Here is a 21,357-nt window from a genome sequence, read left to right as displayed (position 1 = left end):
AACTACATTTGTTTAGCCCGTGCCAATTTTAATTTTAATTTTAAATATTATATTGTAACGACTGCAAATTAATTCAACACAGAGACCACGAAGCTATATCATTTCGAAACAACTCGCCTCCTCCTACATTTGCATTATCAAATCCTTGAATCAAATCGCAAACAAACATCTATAGAAAATGGATCGCATACCAGAACAAGTCAGAAACCTTATGTAAAATTATGTGATATGACAGAGTACTCTCATTTCCTGAATGTGACCCCCATATACGGTTATTACAACAATTTGTGATCGGTTAATAACCCCTAAACCGTATATAGTAAATAAGTGCACATTCACCCAGGTTTCTTCTTTTTTTTATCAGAACGGTATGCGTAGCCAGCCAACGTTACAGTCACATATAAATAACCGTGCACCATATTTATACAAACATCTGAGAGGAAAACAATGTGCTCATTTGTCAGTTAATATGTTGGATATTATTTTCTTAAATCCCTGCACGCATTTTGTGTGTTTATAGTATGAAGACATTTTAAAGTCACATGTGAAATTCTCCCGACGAATTACTTCCATACGGACTTCAAGCTATAGCTTCGCTCCGAACGAAACATTTATTTTCGAGGCAAAACATTCATCAGTAAGTGTAAAAAGATCACACTGTTCGTCAGAGAAAAACTACTATTGTATGTTTTATACTAGTGGCTGCTGCGCATACGATTTAATATTAGACATATTCGGTGTTTGTTGACATGTTGATGAAATAAGTAAATCTTATTCCATTTAAGGGCATTTACCTTTTAAGGTTTTTTTTCCTTCTTCTTATTTCGAGGTATACGAACGAGCGAGGTAAATATTCTAACGGAACACAGTCAGTATGTTACACACATGGGGGAGGTGTGTATTGAACTTTATCTAATTTTAGGACCTTTTTTATCGTTTGAATTTTGTTGAACGAGATAGATTAATGAAAATCCATGTTTTTAGCCGAAGAAGATGGAAGACGATTTTTTTGTTCTCTTTTTCGTGTTTTTCTTTTTACTCTCGTTGCCAATGATTTACGAATGATAAATGGATGGAATAATTATTTGGTTGACTGTGTGTGCTGTATGTAATCGTTAAATGAGATTTTGATTTATTCAAATTTTTAGTGTTGAAACGTGCATCCTTTTCGGATGTTTTACAATTTTTATGGATTATATAACACTACGCGTAATAGCACACTCTATTTACGAGGTAGAAAACGATGATTTTTATGTTTCAAAATAATTCAATCGCTTACGATTTCGACCTTCTTGCGTTTTAAAGTTTAATTGGATTAACTCGCGACGGGATTAACTCACACATTTATAGAGGAAATTTTTGGGACAAATTGCATTCCCAGAAGGTCTTCCTTCCGAATAAATGAACGGATGAACGCACTGACAGTGCTATGAACGGATTTATTTATCGAATCAAATTTAACACACTTCATCCGAGATTTCTTTTTATCTAACTAAATGTAACAAACGTTGCAACAAAAAGGCAGCAAGTGAATTTCAGCTTCTCATAATTGCTTTATCAAACCGACAATAAACGATAAGAGATTATTACGTACTTTTGCATTACATATATTTACATTACGCTCTCTCATTTACAACTTTATCGGCGCTGCGTTAACTATAAATATTTTCTGCAACTGCGCTGCGAAAACTGAACTTTTTCATGCGTGATTTGGGTGGCGAACGAAGGGTCTGTTTTTACCTGGTTTTCTATGTTTTACTTTTCATCACTAGTTGTGAAATGGATTTACTTTTCACCACTCCTTCTTCATATCTGAACCATTAACCGTAAATAAAAATTCTGCCCTGACCTCGCTTCGCTCGTTTGATAACATCACATCTAGTGATGACACAAACGACCACTTTTCACAACTAGCTGCATAAATAACTATTTAATTCTTTCACTCAGTAATAGATGGCCATTCATAGCATTCTATTGTTTTGGTCTTTACTAATTGATATCAAAAGTTCTAAAAATAGAAAAGGGACCAACCGCAATTTTTGAATATTTTTTTTACTTATTACATAATGCTTGCTTGGACTTATACCACCGTAGATTCACACAGCGACTTACGTATCAAATATGACATTTAGAACAAAAGATTTTCGTTGATTTTAACAAGTTTCTGAAAGAACAGGTTAGGATACTTTCGAAACACAAATTTTGACAACTTAGACATTTTTTGTTAAACACACTCATAACAGATTGTACGAAAAGAAAACTTGAAGGAAAAAAAAATATTTTTATCAAGTTGACATTTCACACATTCTGTAATGGGTGTGTTCAACGAAACCTGTCTAAATTGTCAAAATTTGTGTTTACGCCTTCGTGATCAACTCAGAAGTATCTTAACCTGGTCTTTCAGAACCTTGGATTTCAGCTCATTTTCATCGTTCACATTTTTACCGACACTTCATTACCGTCACTTAATGATATAAAACAGTTTTTGTAGAGAGAATTTATAAAAGATGGTGTTGGTACTCGGCGAGGCGGAAGCAACGCCACCTATTATAAACTCTAGATTCATGACTTTTTATTGGAAATTTTATTTCTAAAATTCGGAAAAAAATCTGAAAACAAATTCAGAATTGATGTATTGCTTGGCCTGAATTTCTTCGGAATTTTATCAGAATTATTGGGAATTTTACCGAATAAAAAATTTCCCATAATAAGCCCTGATTTGATTATATCATAACTGTGTACCTCAGTTCGACGGACTTTCGTTTGTTTAGTATGGTACACCATGATGAGGTTACGTGCTGCAAAGTATTGGAGACAAAAATAACCGGTACAGCGGGGAGTTAATGTCATACATAACCGAATCAGATTCACGGGTGCACGAAATTCCAAACATACGCCATCCATTCCTTTCATTAGGAACAAAAGAAAATCGAAGTAATGTGCTCGGCCGCGAGACTGAATAGCATTACATTTTCATTATATTCCACTGTACATGTACAAGGACTGTATATGGACGGAAATATCATTTGTACTCGAATTTTAAACGATTCATTTGTAATCGACAGCACCGACGAAAATCAGTAATGAGCAGAGGTTAGTGCAGTCTCATATAGCGCATATGTTAAAATTAACGAAGTAAAAGATTGAAAATGTATTGATCGGAAGAAGTAACAGACTCGGTATTGACTGATGTCGACAGTGTGAAATTTTATTGTAAATATTTGATACAAATTTTCAACCAAAAGAGAACATGAGCAAGAAGTAGTGAATTTGGCTTCTCACCTGTTCCAACGTTCACATTAAATTAGAAAACATGTTAGGGACTCTCATTCAGCAGCAGCTAATATTTTCTTGTTCCACATATTCTATCCATTTGTCTGGCCAAAATTATTTAACATTTCGGAGGAGGCATTATGCGTTCATTTTATTGTCGTTTTTAATTCAATTCAATCGATTTAAATAAATTTACCTTTTTATAGACTGTTGACTGATGCACGGCATGGTATTCGAATTATTCGTTCTTTTTGCTGCACGTAACATCCTTGTGTAGGCTGCATTTTATTGCAGTACTTGTTGATTTGCACGGTTATGACACTGACACAATTATACTTCGCTGTGTTATGTAGGTGGAGGAACATTTTCGATCATTTCGTTCCATATAACAATGATCAAGACAATAAGAATTTGTAATTCATCTTGCAAGACATGGGGCGGCCGGGTCATTTATCTGATTGCTATGAGTTTGTCGTTGTTACAAGCTGGAGGATTTTTTTTTAAACTGAATAATTAAGCTCTGAAGGATCATACACTTATGGATTGTAATATGAGAGAGAAACTTTCACCTTTTTATCGCAGCAACAACAAGAAAGATGGAATCTCTCAACTTGGTTGTGTTGTTCATTTCATTATTATTCATATTACCATCCCACATCCCATTCATTATATTTGTCGATTCGTATTTTAACGTGAAAAAAAATCTATTTTAGACTGATCACCGTTGCAACCATGGATCAATCAACCGAAAAATTGCTATTATCATCAAACAATTCCGATTCTCCATTGTTCGGCATTTCGAACTATTACGATTCATCACCATCGATCACCTACGATCTGGCGACAAATTCGCCCGAACAATCGATAATTGTCGATACACTACCGACATTCAAGCTGGGCGCGTACCATCGCACGAGACATTTGTCGTGCATTTTAGAAAATTGGTCGGAATCTGAATCGTACAACTCGTTACCGATGGAAGTCACCCAGCAGAATGATGATTCGTTCAACACAATGCTCGACCGAAAGCCAATGTGTTGGGAAGCTGAAGATGTTAGTGAATACATCACGACGTTAGATGAATCGTGCATACTGGACATTGAATCAGTCGAACGAATCGATAAGATTTCCGATCAGCAAACGTCGGTGCATCCATGGTCGAATCACACATGGCCGCATCGGATTTCCGGTGAGGCGACCCAAAAGAGGATAACAGTCGATGTGCATGCTACCGATAAGAATGATGTTTACGCGTCGACTGTAAAATCTGGTGAGCCGGTTCTGGAGTATCCGAAAATAATGACGACTTCGTGTTACGGTGCGCTGTCTAACCCGTTTGTTGACAAAAGTCTAGAAGATGTGAACACCATTCACAAAAGCAGCGATGAATTGATTGATAAAAGTCAACTCGACGATTTTTTGTATCTAAATCCGCTGATCAATAACCAAGCAAAGTGTCGCAGTCCACTACCAACATCGTTGAGCAATTCGTTCATTGACGGTACAACATCCATGAATGTATCGTTTACGGAACCGAAGTCAATGCAATCGTCTATTGAATTTAGCGGGATGGGTACGAAGACGACGACAATAAATCCGTTGGAAATGTCAGTGCATCTACCGGATGGTTCTAAGTATTTCAGCGACGAAGCTGTTGGTAAATTTGAGGAGGTTGTCGATAGTGGTGAGTAGAATTTTATTTTACATTCGCTGTTGAACATTATTTGTTATAAAAACTGGTTGGGGTGAGGTCATTTTCTAGGATGTGAAGGTTGTCATTAAAAATAAATTTGCGGAAAATAATGTAGACAGCGATTGCGTGTTCCACATTTAAGTTTACGTACGGTTCTCATCTGTTATCGATAACGACTGCAGGAACAGAAATGCGAAGCTCTGACTAATGCGGACCTATATAGAAAAACGTATAGTCTGAACAAATGAAGTGAAAGATTTGAACTGAATCTACTGAAAATACTTTGATCAAGTGAAGTAATAGATCCGATAGTAAAACTGATGAAATGTTTTCCGTCTGTAAAGGGTAAGAACTAGCTATGATTTACTGAAATTGGAGGATTTTTTTGTTGGTTTATTTCTATTTATTAACATGCTTCGGGGACGAAAGTGGGGAAATTTAGAAAAGTCGGAATCCTTTTTGTTTGCAAAGGTTTATTCATTTCCGTTTAGGACGGTCGATTTTAATCGAGCCATACCAAGAATCATTTTTTGTTGCGACTCACTTTTCAAGTCGAATAACAATATAAATAAATAACGGTTACTAAGAGACGGAAGCCAGAGAATTTTTTTTTAATGCTTAGAAGTCAATTCGGTAATTTTTCGACCGCTTGGAAAACAAGCTATCTCCGACATTATTGAATTATAGCTCATTCGATTCGTCGTTCAATTCTAGCGAACGGATGTCTGTAATTTTTTACAAAAAAATCTAGTTTGGGTGTAATGTGTGTAGATGTCATATGATGGTGAAAACACTTTTTTAGCAATATCTTGAGGAAGGAGCAACCCAAAAAGTTAAAACTTTGTAGGATTGTTGGCCTGTCCACTGCCGACAATTTGAGCCCACCCTGACTTCCGCACTCACCACCCATGGCCAGCCATCAATCAAAGTATGGTCAACTTTCAAAGAGTGCTGCATCTCTGCAACATCATTGTTCCGACCAATGGGCCAACCACATATTATGGTAGCTGATCTCAATCACCATCACATACCTCAGAAGTTTTATGTTGCAGGATTTGCGGACCATTTGAAAAAAAAGGTGACCTTTACGGCTGGAATAAAAGACTAAATTTGAAGCAAATTCTCGTCCAACATAGTTTTTTTTTATAAGTAGCATGTCTGGGGGACATTTCTAGCCCAAAACCGATCGATTCCGAGGGACTCTTTCTGAAAAAACACTATTTTTCACATTTTGCTCATAGTCGGGAAGCCTCTTTGACTGTAGGGAAATGGTGTAGCGATGCAGAGTGAACATTTGTAGCCCAGAACTACATACATGCTGTACCTGTTGCAATTCAACGAATTGGAGAGGTTTTGCGATCATGTGCACATCAAATATTTCACCTACAGCAGATCGGTCAAAAACCCTTAAAAGAGTAAAAAGTGACGCAAGTCCTTTTGTATACTTCCAAAACAACTGATATCGTTGTAGGTGACGCTTTCTGTGCTTGTATGGAAAAATTGTAAAATTGCACTTCGTTCGGGCTGTAACTCGCGACATTGCCTAAAATCAATCTTCAAAGAAACTAAGTCAGATACGTAAATTCCTTCCTTTCGTCAGTTTGACCAGTTCTGGGAGCAGTATGTCTGCTTAAACAGCCGAATTTTCCCGGAGTTCGCTAGAGGGAGTTATGAAAGACAGATACACAAACGGGTCATCAGACGCCTGAATTTGAAATTTAGAATGAGAATTCAAATATAAATGATAGTACGGACAGTCTTAATGGTGGTTTAAAAAAGCCAGAGTTGACCAACACCAACAATAATTTTACAAAAATGTATCGACTAATTGATTTACTGAACTGCATGCAAGTCTATTCTGATATTTAAATGCTTCCATTAATTAAACGTTCCACGTTTATTCAACACTCATTATTGTAAATGACATGATTTCTATACGATTATGTGATGGTAAATATTCAAGTTTTTACCTCATAGCAACGTTCCTATTTCAATCATTCCTTATGTCGGTCGAGTCCATTCATCATCATATCGAATAAATATATAGAATTGTCTGACAGTTTTCTGGGCTCAGTTCATCTGCGTTTCACGATCTCGCAAATTAATTAGTTTTAATTGATAAATTGATTGCAATATTCAACTTTCAATTGAAAAGAAATTTTATGTTAGTGATGGTTACGATCCCAATGCAACTCCTCATCAACCGCTATACATTTTCCGATTGATTAAACAACCGATGAGCACACATCACTTCACAATCTCCCAGCGTGGTTTTGCATTCGTAGTATTTTTAACAGCAGATAACAGAGTGCATATTCAATGTAAAATGTGTTAGACCCAGAATCAGGCAGGATATCAAATAGACTGCGGTCAAAAGCATACATTTCAAAGCTAATCAAGCTAATATCCAATTATGTAAAATTCAGCAGAACTGGTATACTGATATACGCACTGTTCTGCCCACTATTCGATCAAATTGTAAAGCAATGGGTAGCTCTGACTCAAGTGAACGAACTTTTATCACAAAAAAGAAAATGATGAAATGGCAAACTGGTATAATATACCAAACAGCTAAAACTGAGAAAACAAACGTGCTCGATCATGGGTATGAGACAAAGCGACGTCATTTTATTTCAGCAAACCGTAGGCGTCGAATACCGGATGAATGAAAACTTGCAATTTATTAAAATCAATTGCGAAATTCTCGTCTGTCTATTTTCCGTTGAAATTATGTGCAGACCGTCTGTTGTTAGTTCAAGTGTTGTTTGCCAGTAAGAAACTATTGATATACCTATAAAGCATAACGTACTGTGCGGAGATTAAAATACGTTGGCAATGTGTGTAGAGTACAAAATATTTTATTTATATAAATGCAGTTGATGCATCGATCAAAAACAGGCCACTGACGATATTTCGTAGTACTAGATTTGGGAGTAAATTTTGTGTATCGTGGTTAAGGACAGACATAGTGAAAATTCTTCCTAGTCTTGAATGGGTCAAACTTCAATCACCCTAATATCAACTTAAAGGTTGACCCATATTATCAATGTCGATGAATGACACAACATCGCGATCTCTAATATACATAATTGACCGCTTTACTTTGAGCATTATAAATTACGTTTCTTACGTAAAATCCGTTGAGGTGCACTTTGCGACAAGTACAGTTCACGAATGGCATTTGCTTGAAAGCATTGCACCATTGAGTAAGCAAAAATTTAAATGTAAATTATATATCTTCTTGTCGCGATTTCACAAGCGGTGCACTATTCAATTCCCAGCTCAATATTTCTACATTCAATGACATGACTTGAAAAAAAAAACAACGGAAAAGCAAACATTTTCGCTGATATGATGTCAGGTCTTGTTTTTTTTTTGTTTAGACAAGCATAGAATCGATTTGATGTGAGAAAAAATCTTTTAATTGGCAGAGCTATGCTGACTGAGGCATTATTTTATTGCTCGTAAATCGACAGATTTTTTTTTAATGGGACAATCGTTCAACGTGATCCATGCACTTGACATAAATCCATTAATTTACACATTGTAACTCCCATGATAGATCTAAATCCACGAGAGATAAATCTTCGATATTTTTAATTAAATTTGAAATATGGAAGATCCCAAGAGTTTGAATTGAATGAGACTAAATTCAAAAAAGTTTGTGACGTCATCAGAGTTAGTTGATATAAGAATTCCATTGGTGTTCGATTAAGGGCAATAGTTGATAAACTACATTTAACCATTGAAGTACCACTAGTCGGAACTTTGCTGTTATGACAAAATATTTAAATATTTTTGCGCGTCAAAATTAAATTTTCTCCAAAAAATATTTTCACGCGTCACAAAAATGTTTCCCTGTTAAAAAACGCTTCAAATTTCACGCGTCAAATAACGCATGAAAGTGACTTTTACTCTAGCCAGTCAAATCTCTGGGACTTTTGTCTGGGCTTCTACAACAAAAAAACAAACCAACAACACAAACTTTATATTAAAGTGGAGTTTACCCGGCTTCGCTCGGTATTACTTTTTGACATATTTAAAGAATGCATTCACAGCGCCAACGGAAAAAACAATTCACGCGTCAAATAGAGCAAGAAAATGAGAAAACGAGCCATCAGAACAGTCGGAGCGTCTGCTGCGACTGAGCCCCGTACAAACCCGTATATCTATTGCGTACGTGACCCTAGTGCGTCTGTCACCCTACTTTGACCGTAAGCCTATGCGCCGGTTAAAGTACACGGAAAATCCCAATATGCGTGTGAGATCTATAAGTGGACTTAGCACCCCCATTTTTTGGCATATAGCTGTGAAATGCATATTTCGAAGACTGTAGTTAAAATAGCTGTGCAACTTATAGTATAGCTGTGAGCCGCATTTCAAATCTATCACGAGAAATAAAAATTTTTTCTTCTAAACTTTCATGAATTTTGCGGTCACCCATCTAAGTACTAACCGCGCCGATTGATGCTTAACCCGAGAATCCGACCGTCACCTATGCTGCTGCTGTGCTAACTTTGCTTGTGCTTTAACACGTTCTTATTTCGAAGCGTTGCTACCACAATATAAATTCTACAGCTATATTATGCGGCACACAGCCTAATTCAAGTCTGTAGTTTTTATATTTAGCATTTTTAGTTTGGTGAGTTGTCAGTTGTCACTTGGAGAATGGCTTTAGGTTCTGAAAGAAAGTGAATTGAAACTGTGTGAAGAATCGCCAATTCAATTATTATCTGTGAAATGACGATTTTGATTTTTAGGAGCAATACTTGGCTAATTAATTAATTCGTTTCTAATGTAGTGAAATTTCTGATATTTTCATTCGTCTGTGTTTCTACGGATTTTGACTATTGAAGAGGCGTTACCATTAACCTGATGATGAAACCTCATTATAATCAGCTAAGCTGTTTTAGAACAGTTTTTGGTGCGATTTTTCTTTATCCATTAACATTAATGTCAATTGAGCATCAGCACGGATGACTTGAATGCATGGTCCCATACATTTTCTGATATGCAGCCCACAGCTATATTTTTCATACGTCAAATATGCGTTACACAGCTATGATATAGAGTACACAGCCACAATATGCAAATCCTAGCTATAACATGTGTTGTCGGTGCATAATGTAGCTGTGTGATCCATAATATAGTTGTGTAACTCATATTGCACGTAAATTACCAACATTTTTAGAATATGCGTTCAGTAGCTATATTTTTATAAGTCTTGCAGCTATATTATAAGTTCCACAGCCTTTATCGAAATCCTCGAATTTTCCGAAATTATTATGTAATGTGTACATCTTAGAAATTGCGCATAGCGCAATTACGAAGCCCCGTACGATGTTCCTCTCAAATAAAACAAAAATTTCAAATAGCCCTAAAATTTTAATTTATTGAGTATAAATACACATAGGGCCTCGTATCGGCCTCAGTCCGAGGATCCAAATTTAATTTTTTTTTTCAACTACATTCTATTCGGCCTTTGATTACCTTCCAAATGAAACAAAAAATACGAAAAACGGATGAAATTTACTCGAGTTGTATGTAAAATACGCATAGGGCCCTAGTAGCGGCCTTAGTCCGAGGACCCAAATTTAATTTTTTTTTCAACAACATTCTATTCGGCGTTCGATTACCTTCCAAATGAAACAAAAATTACGAAAAACGGATTAAATTTACTTGAGTTCTATGTAAAATACACATATGGCCCTAGTAGCTTTTCACTTCTAAGGCCCTAACTCACGGTCCACTCACCCGATTTTAAAAAACTTTTTTTTCCTGGATTGGTATTGACAATACCTATCATTTGCCGTGTCATTTACATTTCCATCGTTTATTTTGCCATAAATATCACCAAAAGACCTTAAATCACTTAGGTCGCCCTAACTCACGAAGGGCCGACCCGAATATGCCCATCTTCAAACTTAGCCTCACTATTTTGACTATCTTTCAGGGAAAAAAAAATTTTTGAAATCGGATTTGATTTACTCAAGATATCGACGTGACGGACAGACGGACAGACGGACAGACGGCCCAAATTTTTATTGCGGATTCGTCATCTATGAACATAGGCAAACACTTTGCCCTTACCGTCTGCTTCGAATTCCATCAATTACACACGGCATCGTAATCCTATAAGCCCCTTCGTACTTCGTACGGGGCTATAAATCTTGAGAACTTTTCTTCTGGTCCTTTATATCAAGACAAATAAGCAAATTAACAAACATTAAAATTTATGTTATAGATAAGAGACTTCCACTAACGGCTGAGCCACCTCTGCTTGTCCAACCTGTCCGCAGTTCTTCGCCTCTAGTTTTTTTTTTATATTAATTTAACAAGTTTCTCAGTTTACCGCTGCGTGCTCTTCCTCAACGAGTGAATACGACCGCTAAACCATTCAATTTTTCATCCACTTTGTATTGTCTTCATTCGTTTTTGTATGATGAATGAAACATAAAATTTTGATTTTTTTTTTGTTTATATTTATGAAACGATTCGGGTTTTTATGTGTGTGAACAAGATATATTAGAATGTTCATTCCTTGGATAGACCATACTCAGACATTAATTTGTTGAAGAGAAACAAGAAAAAACGAGCCATCAGAACAGTCGGAGCGTTTGCTGCGACTGAGCCCCGTACAAACCCGTATATCTATTGCGTACGTGACCCTATTGCGTCTGTCACCCTACTTTGACCGTAAACCTATTGCGCCGGTTAATGTAGTTAAAGTAAAATTATTATGGAATGTGTACATCTTAGAAATTGCGCATAGCGCAATTACGAAGCCCCGTACGACGTTCCTTTCAAATGAAACAAAAATTTCAAATAGCCCTAAAATTTTAATTTATTGAGTATAAATACACATAGGGCCCTAGTACCGGCCTTAGTCCGAGGACCCAAATTTATTTATTTTTTCAACTACATTCTATTCGGCCTTCGATTACCTTCTAAATTAAACAAAAATTACGACAAACGGATGAAATTTGCTCGAGTTATATGTAAAATACGCATAGGGCCCTAGTAGCGCCCTTAGTCCGAGGACCCAAATTTATTTTTTTTTTCAACAACATTCTATTCGGCCTTTGATTACCTTCCAAATGACACAAAAATTACGAAAAACGAATGAAATTTACTCGAGTTCAATGTAAAATACACATAGGGCCCTAGTCCAAGGACCCAAATTTAATTTTTTTTTCAACAACATTCTATTCGGCTTTTGATTACCTTCCAAATGACACAAAAATTACGAAAAACGAAAGAAATTTACTTGAGTTCTATGTAAAATACACATAGGGCCCTAGTAGCGGCCTTAGTCCGAGGACCCAAATTTAATTTTTTTTTTTCAACAACATTCTATTCGGCCTTTGATTACCTTCCAAATGACACAAAAATTACGAAAAACGAATGAAATTTACTCGAGTTCAATGTAAAATACACATAGGGCCCTAGTAGCGGCCTTAGTCCGAGGACCCAAATTTAATTTTTTTTTCAACAACATTCTATTCGGCTTTTGATTACCTTCCAAATGACACAAAAATTACGAAAAACGAATGAAATTTACTTGAGTTCTATGTAAAATACACATAGGGCCTTAGTAGCTTTTCACTTCTAAGGCCCTAACTCACGCTCCACTCACCCGATTTTAAAAAACTTTTTTTTCCTGGATTGGTATTGACAATACCTATCATTTGCCGTGTCATTAACATTTCCATCGTTTATTTTGCCATAAATATCACCAAAAGACCTTAAATCACTTAGGTGGCCCTAACTCACGAAGGGCCGACCCGAATATGCCCATCTTCGAACTTAGCCTCACTATTTTGACTATCTTTCAGGGAAAAAAAAATTTTTGAAATCGGATTTGATTTACTCAAGATATCGACGTGACGGACAGACGGACAGACGGACAGACGGACAGACGGACAGACGGACAGACGGCCCAAATTTTTATTGCGGATTCGTCATCTATGAACATAGGCAAACACTTTGCCCTTACCGTCTGCTTCGAATTCCATCAATTACACACGGCATCGTAATCCTATAAGCCCCTTCGTACTTCGTACGGGGCTAAAAACGTGATCCAGTCTTTCTCGGAAGGACTAAGTTTTTATTTTTCCATTCTTTTTTGGAACATTAAATTATGATGATTTTCAGTAACAGTAAAAGTGTTCCAGAACTGAGAACACACACAACAGAAGAAAAAAAAAATTACCAACAAAAAAATGTTTGTGTAGTTGACCGCATGCATTCGGCTAACTATCTTCACCATTCACAAACCAGAGATGGGTTGATTATTTTGGTGACAATGTGATGTATTTATTATTACAACGTTAATAAAAACACGGATAAAAGGTAAAAGAAATATGAAAACTTAAGCGAATGCGACGCAATTGGATATGCTCATAAATTTTATGTTTTACATTCAGGATAATTATCGTCGTTCTGTTTTGAATGTTCTCCACTGATTAATCAATATAATCAACCGTATACGTTTTGCATACACTCTCTGTGTGTGGATATGTGGATACATCAGCCAGCATATTAAATTCCAACAAGATGCTACAATACATGTAATGCTTATGCTGCACGTATGCATTAAAATGACGATAAATATTAAAAAAAAAAGGTTCTTTAAACTGTATTATGCAATTGAACCAAGGCAAGGCAATGGTTATTAAACAAAACGATGCATAAAAACATCTTAATTTCCAAAACCAACTGCATTACACTCCATAACTCGTCTCTCGATCTTTTTTTTCAAATTTATAACCTTCCAACTTTATGCATCAGACAAATTTAATGTTGGCTTTTGCATCGATAATATGAAGAGAAAGTGTAACAGAATAAGTTTGTCTTATCTGGTTGCGTTTATCTCAGATGTTCAATGTATTTGTTGTTCAACCACGTCCTTAACTTGTGGAAAACCGTGTGATGAACTGTGTTTTGTTCTTGCTTTTTCACATTGTTGCCAACAAGCTGATTGAATGGTTGCTGTAGTTTGGATTAAAAAAACAATTTCCAGTGGAAAAGACAAAATAATTTTCACTAATTTGGTAATTTTCAATGGAAATTGCTTTTCTTCTGAATTACGGCAGTTGAGTGTCACGTATTCTCTCTCTTCTTTGAGTTATTTTCAACACTTGATGTTATGAAATCTTGTACTTCATTAGTTTGATCATGCATTTGGCTACATATAAGGCATCATCAGCTACAGGTCATTGCTTATTTGTGTCATTAACAGATGGCTAAACTTTTCTGAAACTTGATAAGTTGGAGGATGTTGCGTGATTTTCTAGAGAGAAAAAAGATTGTGCAAAATTCACTCAAATTCGATGGGGAAATCACTTTCTCATTTTATCACATATAATCACCAAATAATTTCATATAATACTTGTCAAAAAATCAGTGATTTACCCCTCGCTCAAATTGAGGAGTCTTAAAGGATATTGGAGATGTGGAATGCTTGACCTGGACTGATATTTTAGATCCTTTCCAGTTTTAAAGTTGTAAACTGCCTGCTCAGTTCAGTTCGAGAACCATTACAGACCATTAAAGTTGAGATCCACTTTTTCATTTAGGTCGTCTGAGCTTACGGTTTTTTTTCCATTTAGTTCGGTCCATACATTTCCCGTTTATTTCATATCGGCGGGTTCAGTCGAGTGGTAAATTTCGATGTCAAAGGATTTTCATATCGTTTTCCAAGGATTTTTTTACTGATTCTGGATGGGCTTTCAAAGGATTTATTTCTATTTTCAAGGATTTTGCAGATTTTCTTGAGAATTTTCTGAGGCTTTCCGTATTAAAATTTTGAAGGTTTTTTTTGACTGACACAGCATTTTTTATGAGTTTTGCCTCACTATACCAATATACCGCATTATTACCATACCCGTAATTGCGACATCCCTCTTTCTTGGAACACACGTTTTTTATGTGGAAAGTGACTGCTCTCAAGATGAGCTTGATACACTTTTCCTTACATCGATGTCTTCATCTTTAAAAAAAATCTTTCACTGTCGATAATATCTATAGTTTTGTGACAGTCAGAGACTGTTTAGATTCTCTAATGACGATACAACATTTTTCTGTTGGAGACGACAGAAATGTGTCTTCCTCATCACTTGTTTCAATAAAATCCAGGCAATTCTTTGCACAGTCATTAAAAATAATCGGAAATGCAAATAAAGAAATTTAGCTTACCGATGTAATGTTCGCAAGAAAGTGGACTGTAGTGTCTAAGAGTGATAGGTTGGTATAAAACATTTAGGAACAAACCAATTTCCATTGCAGCATAGTGTTCCACGAATTCACGAAATCAATATAAAATCATTAACACGTTCGATGCAATAAAACGAATTGGCATTTAAATAAAATCTTGTTCTTTTCGCTGTACACATACCGACTTAATGATGCATGAAGAAATTTTATTTAATTTTTTTTTCTCGTCGTTGTTGTTTCTTTTCAACTGTCTTGATCGAACGATTGCTGTTATATTTCATTACGAGTGTATGAATGAAAAGTTTTATTATTTTTTTCGCATTGCAAATTTCATAAAAGAAAATTACATTTTTTCGCTTATCAGATTTTGTGGTCGCAAAATAGAGAGAGAGTTATAAGACTTCTCGTTGAACGTCTGGTAGAATATTGTATTATTATGTGCAGACCTTTTAACACTTTACTTGTGACCTATAATCATTGATTGGGGGATAAGTTATTTTATTCCTTTCCAATGTTGTTGTACAAGGTGAATTTTTTCTGTACAATAAACGTCCCATTGAGATAATATTAATTTTCGTTCATTGTTGGTTGTGGGTTTGTTGGTGTTGCAGAATTAAAAGAAAAAAATAATTAATTCTTCAGTTTCGTATATATAACGTGACGTGCATCACCATAAGCACAAAGTAAAGGCAATAAATTGTTATCCCTCTGATTATCTCTCCCACGATATATTTTGAATTAATTTTTTAATTTAAATTTGAATTCACCTGACCTTTCTCTGGTAATATCCCTTGCATCCCTGGCTCTCTGTATTATCAATCATTTTCTGTCTCATTATCATGATCAATATACGACCTGGACCCCGAGGAATAAATTTAACCAAACAATGTTGGTTGCACAACTAATTTTTGTCAAATTCAGATGGAGGTCTGGTGTGTATATTTTATACGAAGAATAAGAAAAATCAAATTTAAAAAGTCCGCTATATGTGTGTCCCCATATGTATTGCATTATTACTATACACATGAGGCAGGTATAATAAATTAAAATCAAATAAATAAAGTGGCCATTTCGGTTCGGTGTTTCGTATTTATTCTATAATCATTTAAAGAAAGAAATCAAAAAAAAATCACCCGTACATTATGAATGGGAATGGAGCGTTATGTATCGGAAAATTAAGCAACAAAGAATTGCACAAGATTTATGTGTAACAGAAGTTTCTCGTGAGCGTATATTAAATTGTAAAGGCGATATATAGAAATGTTGAATGCAAAATTATAATTTAATTAATTTCGCTACACACAATGACATATTTCGAATTGCATTTCTAACGAGATACTCGATAAATTAAACGAATTAAATAATTAATTTAGTGCCGATGATGAATCACCAGGTAAAGATAAAACTTTTATGCAGAAGTCTGTTAAGCAACGGTTCACATTTTGGAACGGACAACTGTTAATTAAACGTTTTCAAACGTCCAGTCAGTACGAAGATAATTGATTTCGTTCGTGCTTCATTCGAACGTTTTTCGAGTTTTAAAAAATCTACAAAATAAGCCCTACCCCCATTTTAGTACCGTATAAACAGTGTCGAAAGTATGGATTCCAACAAACTACAAACTATAATCAAATATTGATGTTGGGTTGATGAAAGGATGAATGAATATTTGTGTTTTTTGCGCGACATACTGTCTTGTATCTCATCGTCCCTCGTATTTGTACAAATCATATATAATCATATAAGAAAACTCCGTTGTTATTTGTTTGATAGATCCAACGTCCCTTAATCTTTGCTTGGGTGAAGCAGTTATTTGTTATAGAAGGAAGAAAATGGGAATTTTCAACAAGAGTGAAGGTTGCGGCCAGAGCGAAACGAGTGCCGAAATTTCGTTCGAGTGGAATTTTCTATGTCTCCCACAGGCTAGGTGAGGTTGATTTCGCGAGGTGCAATTTACCGTGTTTACCTTTCCAGTGAGAAAAGTTATACTTTCCGCTCACTGGCGAGAAAATGATGAACTTTTCACACTAAACATGTCATTCGGCCGATCGTCAGCAAAACTTCATTTTCTCTTCGCCTTCAGAGTGTATACAATAAAGTAAATCAACAACGAAACAAAAACATCGATTCGCCATACCATTTACGATAATATAAGCAAAGTGACAGTTCGAATAAGAAAAGTTCTATTTTCTCCACGGTAGAGGAAGTGCTGCACTTTTGTCACTAGAAATGTCATTCGACCAGTCGTCTAGAACACAATTTTCTCAAGTTTTTCACAAGTTGTGAATCACAACTCATAAAATGGTCATTTTCTCACCTCAGCTAAAACTTCGGTAGCCTTTGTCGTGAAAAAAGTTGTGTTGACTGTGGGAAAAAGTAGGAAATTTAATTTTTTCAGATGTCTCTCGAAATGAAATTCCTACTTTTTCCCCCTAGGTTACCAATTAAAGCTGAAACTTCGGGAGCCTTTGTCGTGAAAAAAGTTGTGTTGACATCGGAAAAAAATAGGAAATTTCGTTTTCTCGGGCGTTACTGGAAAACACTATCGAAATGAAATTTACTACTTTTCTTCCCTAGGTTAACAAATAACTATTACTTGATAGGATTGAACATTTGTTACTGCTGCGCCACTGAATTTCGCCCAAAATAGACTTAATGCAGAAGCAACGTTCTTTAAAAAAAACTACCTGTTACTCGACTACTTGACAATAGTACATTACTATGCAAGGGAAGTAAAGTGATATCTCGTATCCAGATGAGAAAAAGTATCCGAGGGCGGCAGCCCGAGGTACTTTTACTCATCGTGATACGAGATATAACTTTATTTTCCGTGTGTAGTACGACGTTTTACTATGCGAGTGATGTAAAGGTTATTGCCTATACATGTAACAGCCTTATTACATGCACCAGCATAGTAAAGACTTTTTCAACCACAGCTAAGATTCCCTATTTATCTTTTACAGACGGCTATTTGATTTACTCACGAAGGCCACCTCCACAACAATCGATGAACTTTGAGTTCTTTTATATTTATGTATGTTAACACAAATGAAATAAAAGATCCAAACATTCAATAATTATATTGGTGATATGCTTGCCGTCTGTGATAGGCTAGAGACTAAAATTAGTCTGAAAATTTTCTATCACAATCGTCAATTACAGCAATCGACCAAATTACAGGCCGTCAGATTCTTACGAAAAAAAAGATCAAAATGCAAATGCATACGACTGCATGCATGTTCATAGGTGGGCGAAAAATCAAATGACGTGATCGTGTTACATAAATGCATTAATTAGGTGGTTTATAGGCGAACCCCCGATCTTATAATACTTTTGCGAAAATGCGTTAGCTTTGATTTTAAACGTTGTGCTGGACATGCACACCATTGGGTCTTTCAATTTCCCGTCAGAAAACAAGTTTTATCATTCGCGTTTAACTGATTTAACTTTTAAATTCTAATTTATACATTCAAGCGTTCGCATATGGTCTACAATCAATGTTCGTTAGTGGTTAGTGGCATTTGCAAAATGTTTCCATACCAAGACACATTTGTCTATTTTGTAGGTATCTCTCGATGAGGTACACTTACTAACCGTTCGTTGTAAGAACGTCAACCACACATTGATAAGAAGTGCAGGGCATTTCAATTTCTTACATTAAACTCACTAGCACCTTAGCGTTTTTATCTTCGGCTTCTTGGTCTTTTTGTTGATATAAATACTCTGCTTCCTACGTGTTACCATATTAGGATATGCAACATTTAACAAGTCTTCGGATGTAACCGCACATCATCATTTTTATCGTCAGCACCATCAAAGCATAATGTGATACTCGATTTTATGGCGATGTAATATCGAATCCAGGTAAACTTGTTACTTGGTCGTGACATAGACATAGACACCGTGGCCTGGACAGTGTTTTCACATTGAAAACGGTTTTTAATGGCAGCCCGATTGAGCATTAATTCGCCAAAATAGGAAGTCTTTTAAATTTTGAGTTGAACGGTTTCTTGTACATTTGTTTGGGTTTTAATTGATTGAAGGAGTTTTTTCAATGAATATACGGGGCAGATTAACTATTCCTGCATCAGGCTTCCTTCAAAGACAAAGACCATCATTCAGATCAGATCAGACCTAACGACAATAGTTGTTTTAGTTCGATAATGATCAAAGTAGAAAATTACAACGAAAAACTATTTTGTAATCGAAAAATTCCAATGATTTCGAGGAAAACTTTGTTGTGCTATACATCAGGAGAGGAATTACGGCGTCACTTCCCTCTTCTCGATTCTATCAAAACGATGCCACTATTTCACTGGACGATGTCGCTGCAACAAAGCCAATGTCAAGTCAACAGAAAAATAATTAATTTTTGACTCGACGGAGTTTAGTCTAATAAAATGCCATCGTATAGCACATGATCTCAGGACTCCGGAACAGTAATCAGTTTTTCAATCGGCCTTATATCGGTTTGGTGATAGAGGTTTAAAAAAACGTTTGCTGTCATTCCATCATGCAACTCTCCTGGAGAAGTCGTAACAGAAAGTAAACCTCTTAATAATCTGTTATCGACAACAATTACAACAAATAAACATTGTGCTGTGACTAGGGCTCACTTTTATAACAAGATATGTATGTTTCAACAAATGAAGTAAAAGATTTTGTTACGCGCTACTTCAAACAAAATAAGTAGTAGATTCTGTCAATCAATTTTAAAATCGTGTTACACTCTCTTCTGAAGTCGCTTACCCCTCGATGGTAATGGACGTGCTGTTTGTATTATGGTTAACAATCACATTTAGGATAAGTACTTTAGAAAATACCAATCAATCTAATTCTGCGTCCAACAAAAGACCAACCACAGAAAAATACCGAATTTATGGGCAACCGCAACATAGAGTTTTATGTAGATTTTGATCATTCTCAATCTCGATCGAAACCAACATTAAAACTGGTTTATCAAAAACGTTTTTTATTCTCTTCGATTAATTCTTTTCTAAATAACATTTGGTGAAGTGGTTCAGGTATTGAAAATCGGTATGAATTCGGAAGAAAAAGGCTTTCGCCTTTGCCGGGGTTTTATAATGCTACTTTTACTTTAGATAAAGATCACCAATTGCCTTTAGAGTTCATGTTTACTGTCAACATTTGACGCGCCGTAAATTTTGCCGGTAAATGGTAATCTTGATGACTAACACCTTTAAGGTTGTACCGCCGTGCTGGCTACCTAAAATATTTGTCAAAATAAAAATTTAAAAAAAATGTTTTTAGCTTAACCCAAGAACTAATAAAATATTCAGAACTCTCAGCACTCTAATCTTCTTCGTTTTTCTTTCCTTTTTTTGGTTTTGTTTTGGGTTCGTGATTTTTTTTCTCTTTAATTTCCTTTTTTATGTTTTATGATGACGGGAACTACAATACATAAAAGCACCTCTAGAATGAACTGCATTTCAATTCTATGCGCTCGCTGCGTATATTATACTTTGTTTATAACATCTCAACGAAGACGATCGAAGAAGAAAAACTATAAATTCCCATGCATTCTATAGTTCTTATGCCATAACACTAATACCAGCATATATAAACATACAATCATTACTAACATGATCGTCCAACAAAATGCTTCATACCGAAACGAACAGAGCGAGGGGACGTTCAAGAAAAAGTCTGCAAATGATACACCTGTTGTATTGTGAAGGAAATGGATCGGTCTTATTTCGACAACTTTTGGTCGTATATTTACGTACAGATCGCTTTGTGGTAGACTTGGGTCTCCTTTATGGGGATGCTCGAAGATTTTAATTTATGAGCGAAAAACATGTTTAGGAGTTTTTCGATCGAAGCAACCTCCTTTCGAACAGTAGGTGTAAGGGAAGAAAAGTCTTTTGGCATGCTTTTAGTCTCATGTCAATAAAATCCTAAAGGGTCAGTCATCGAATGTGTGGAATGTTTCCTTTATCTTTGATGTTATTCGAGGTTCTTCTAACAACTACTGCAGTGCGTTGATTATAATCGGAATTTAATTTTTTTATTGAACTCAAAGATCGCAATAGTTTTTCGGAGCAGATCTTTTTTAAAGGAAGTTCAATCTAGTACTTATATTGTTCAAAATATCATTGTTTGATAAAAAATCTATTACTTCATTTGCTTTAACACACATTTTTATTATAGATCAT

The 21,357-nt window shown here is 35.6% G+C and overlaps 1 protein-coding gene across 2 annotated transcripts in view; it reads left to right on the top strand.

Moving 5' to 3' along the window:
* Positions 1–3,986: 3,986 nt before the first annotated feature.
* The window catches only part of LOC119076009 (protein TANC2), a 69,848-nt gene continuing 52,477 nt past the window's right edge, over positions 3,987–21,357 (top strand). For both annotated transcript variants that reach the window (XM_037182593.1, XM_037182592.1), the window contains exon 1: positions 3,987–4,957. In XM_037182593.1, the coding sequence (XP_037038488.1) occupies positions 4,006–4,957 (952 nt within the window). In that variant the 5' untranslated portion in view covers positions 3,987–4,005. The remainder of the gene's footprint in view (positions 4,958–21,357) is intronic.

Source organism: Bradysia coprophila, unplaced genomic scaffold (assembly GCF_014529535.1).
Source record: "Bradysia coprophila strain Holo2 unplaced genomic scaffold, BU_Bcop_v1 contig_232, whole genome shotgun sequence".
Classification (NCBI taxonomy): Eukaryota; Metazoa; Arthropoda; class Insecta; order Diptera; family Sciaridae; genus Bradysia; species Bradysia coprophila.
The sequence above is the reverse complement of the archived record's forward strand: the minus strand, read 5'-3'. Positions and strand labels throughout refer to the sequence as shown.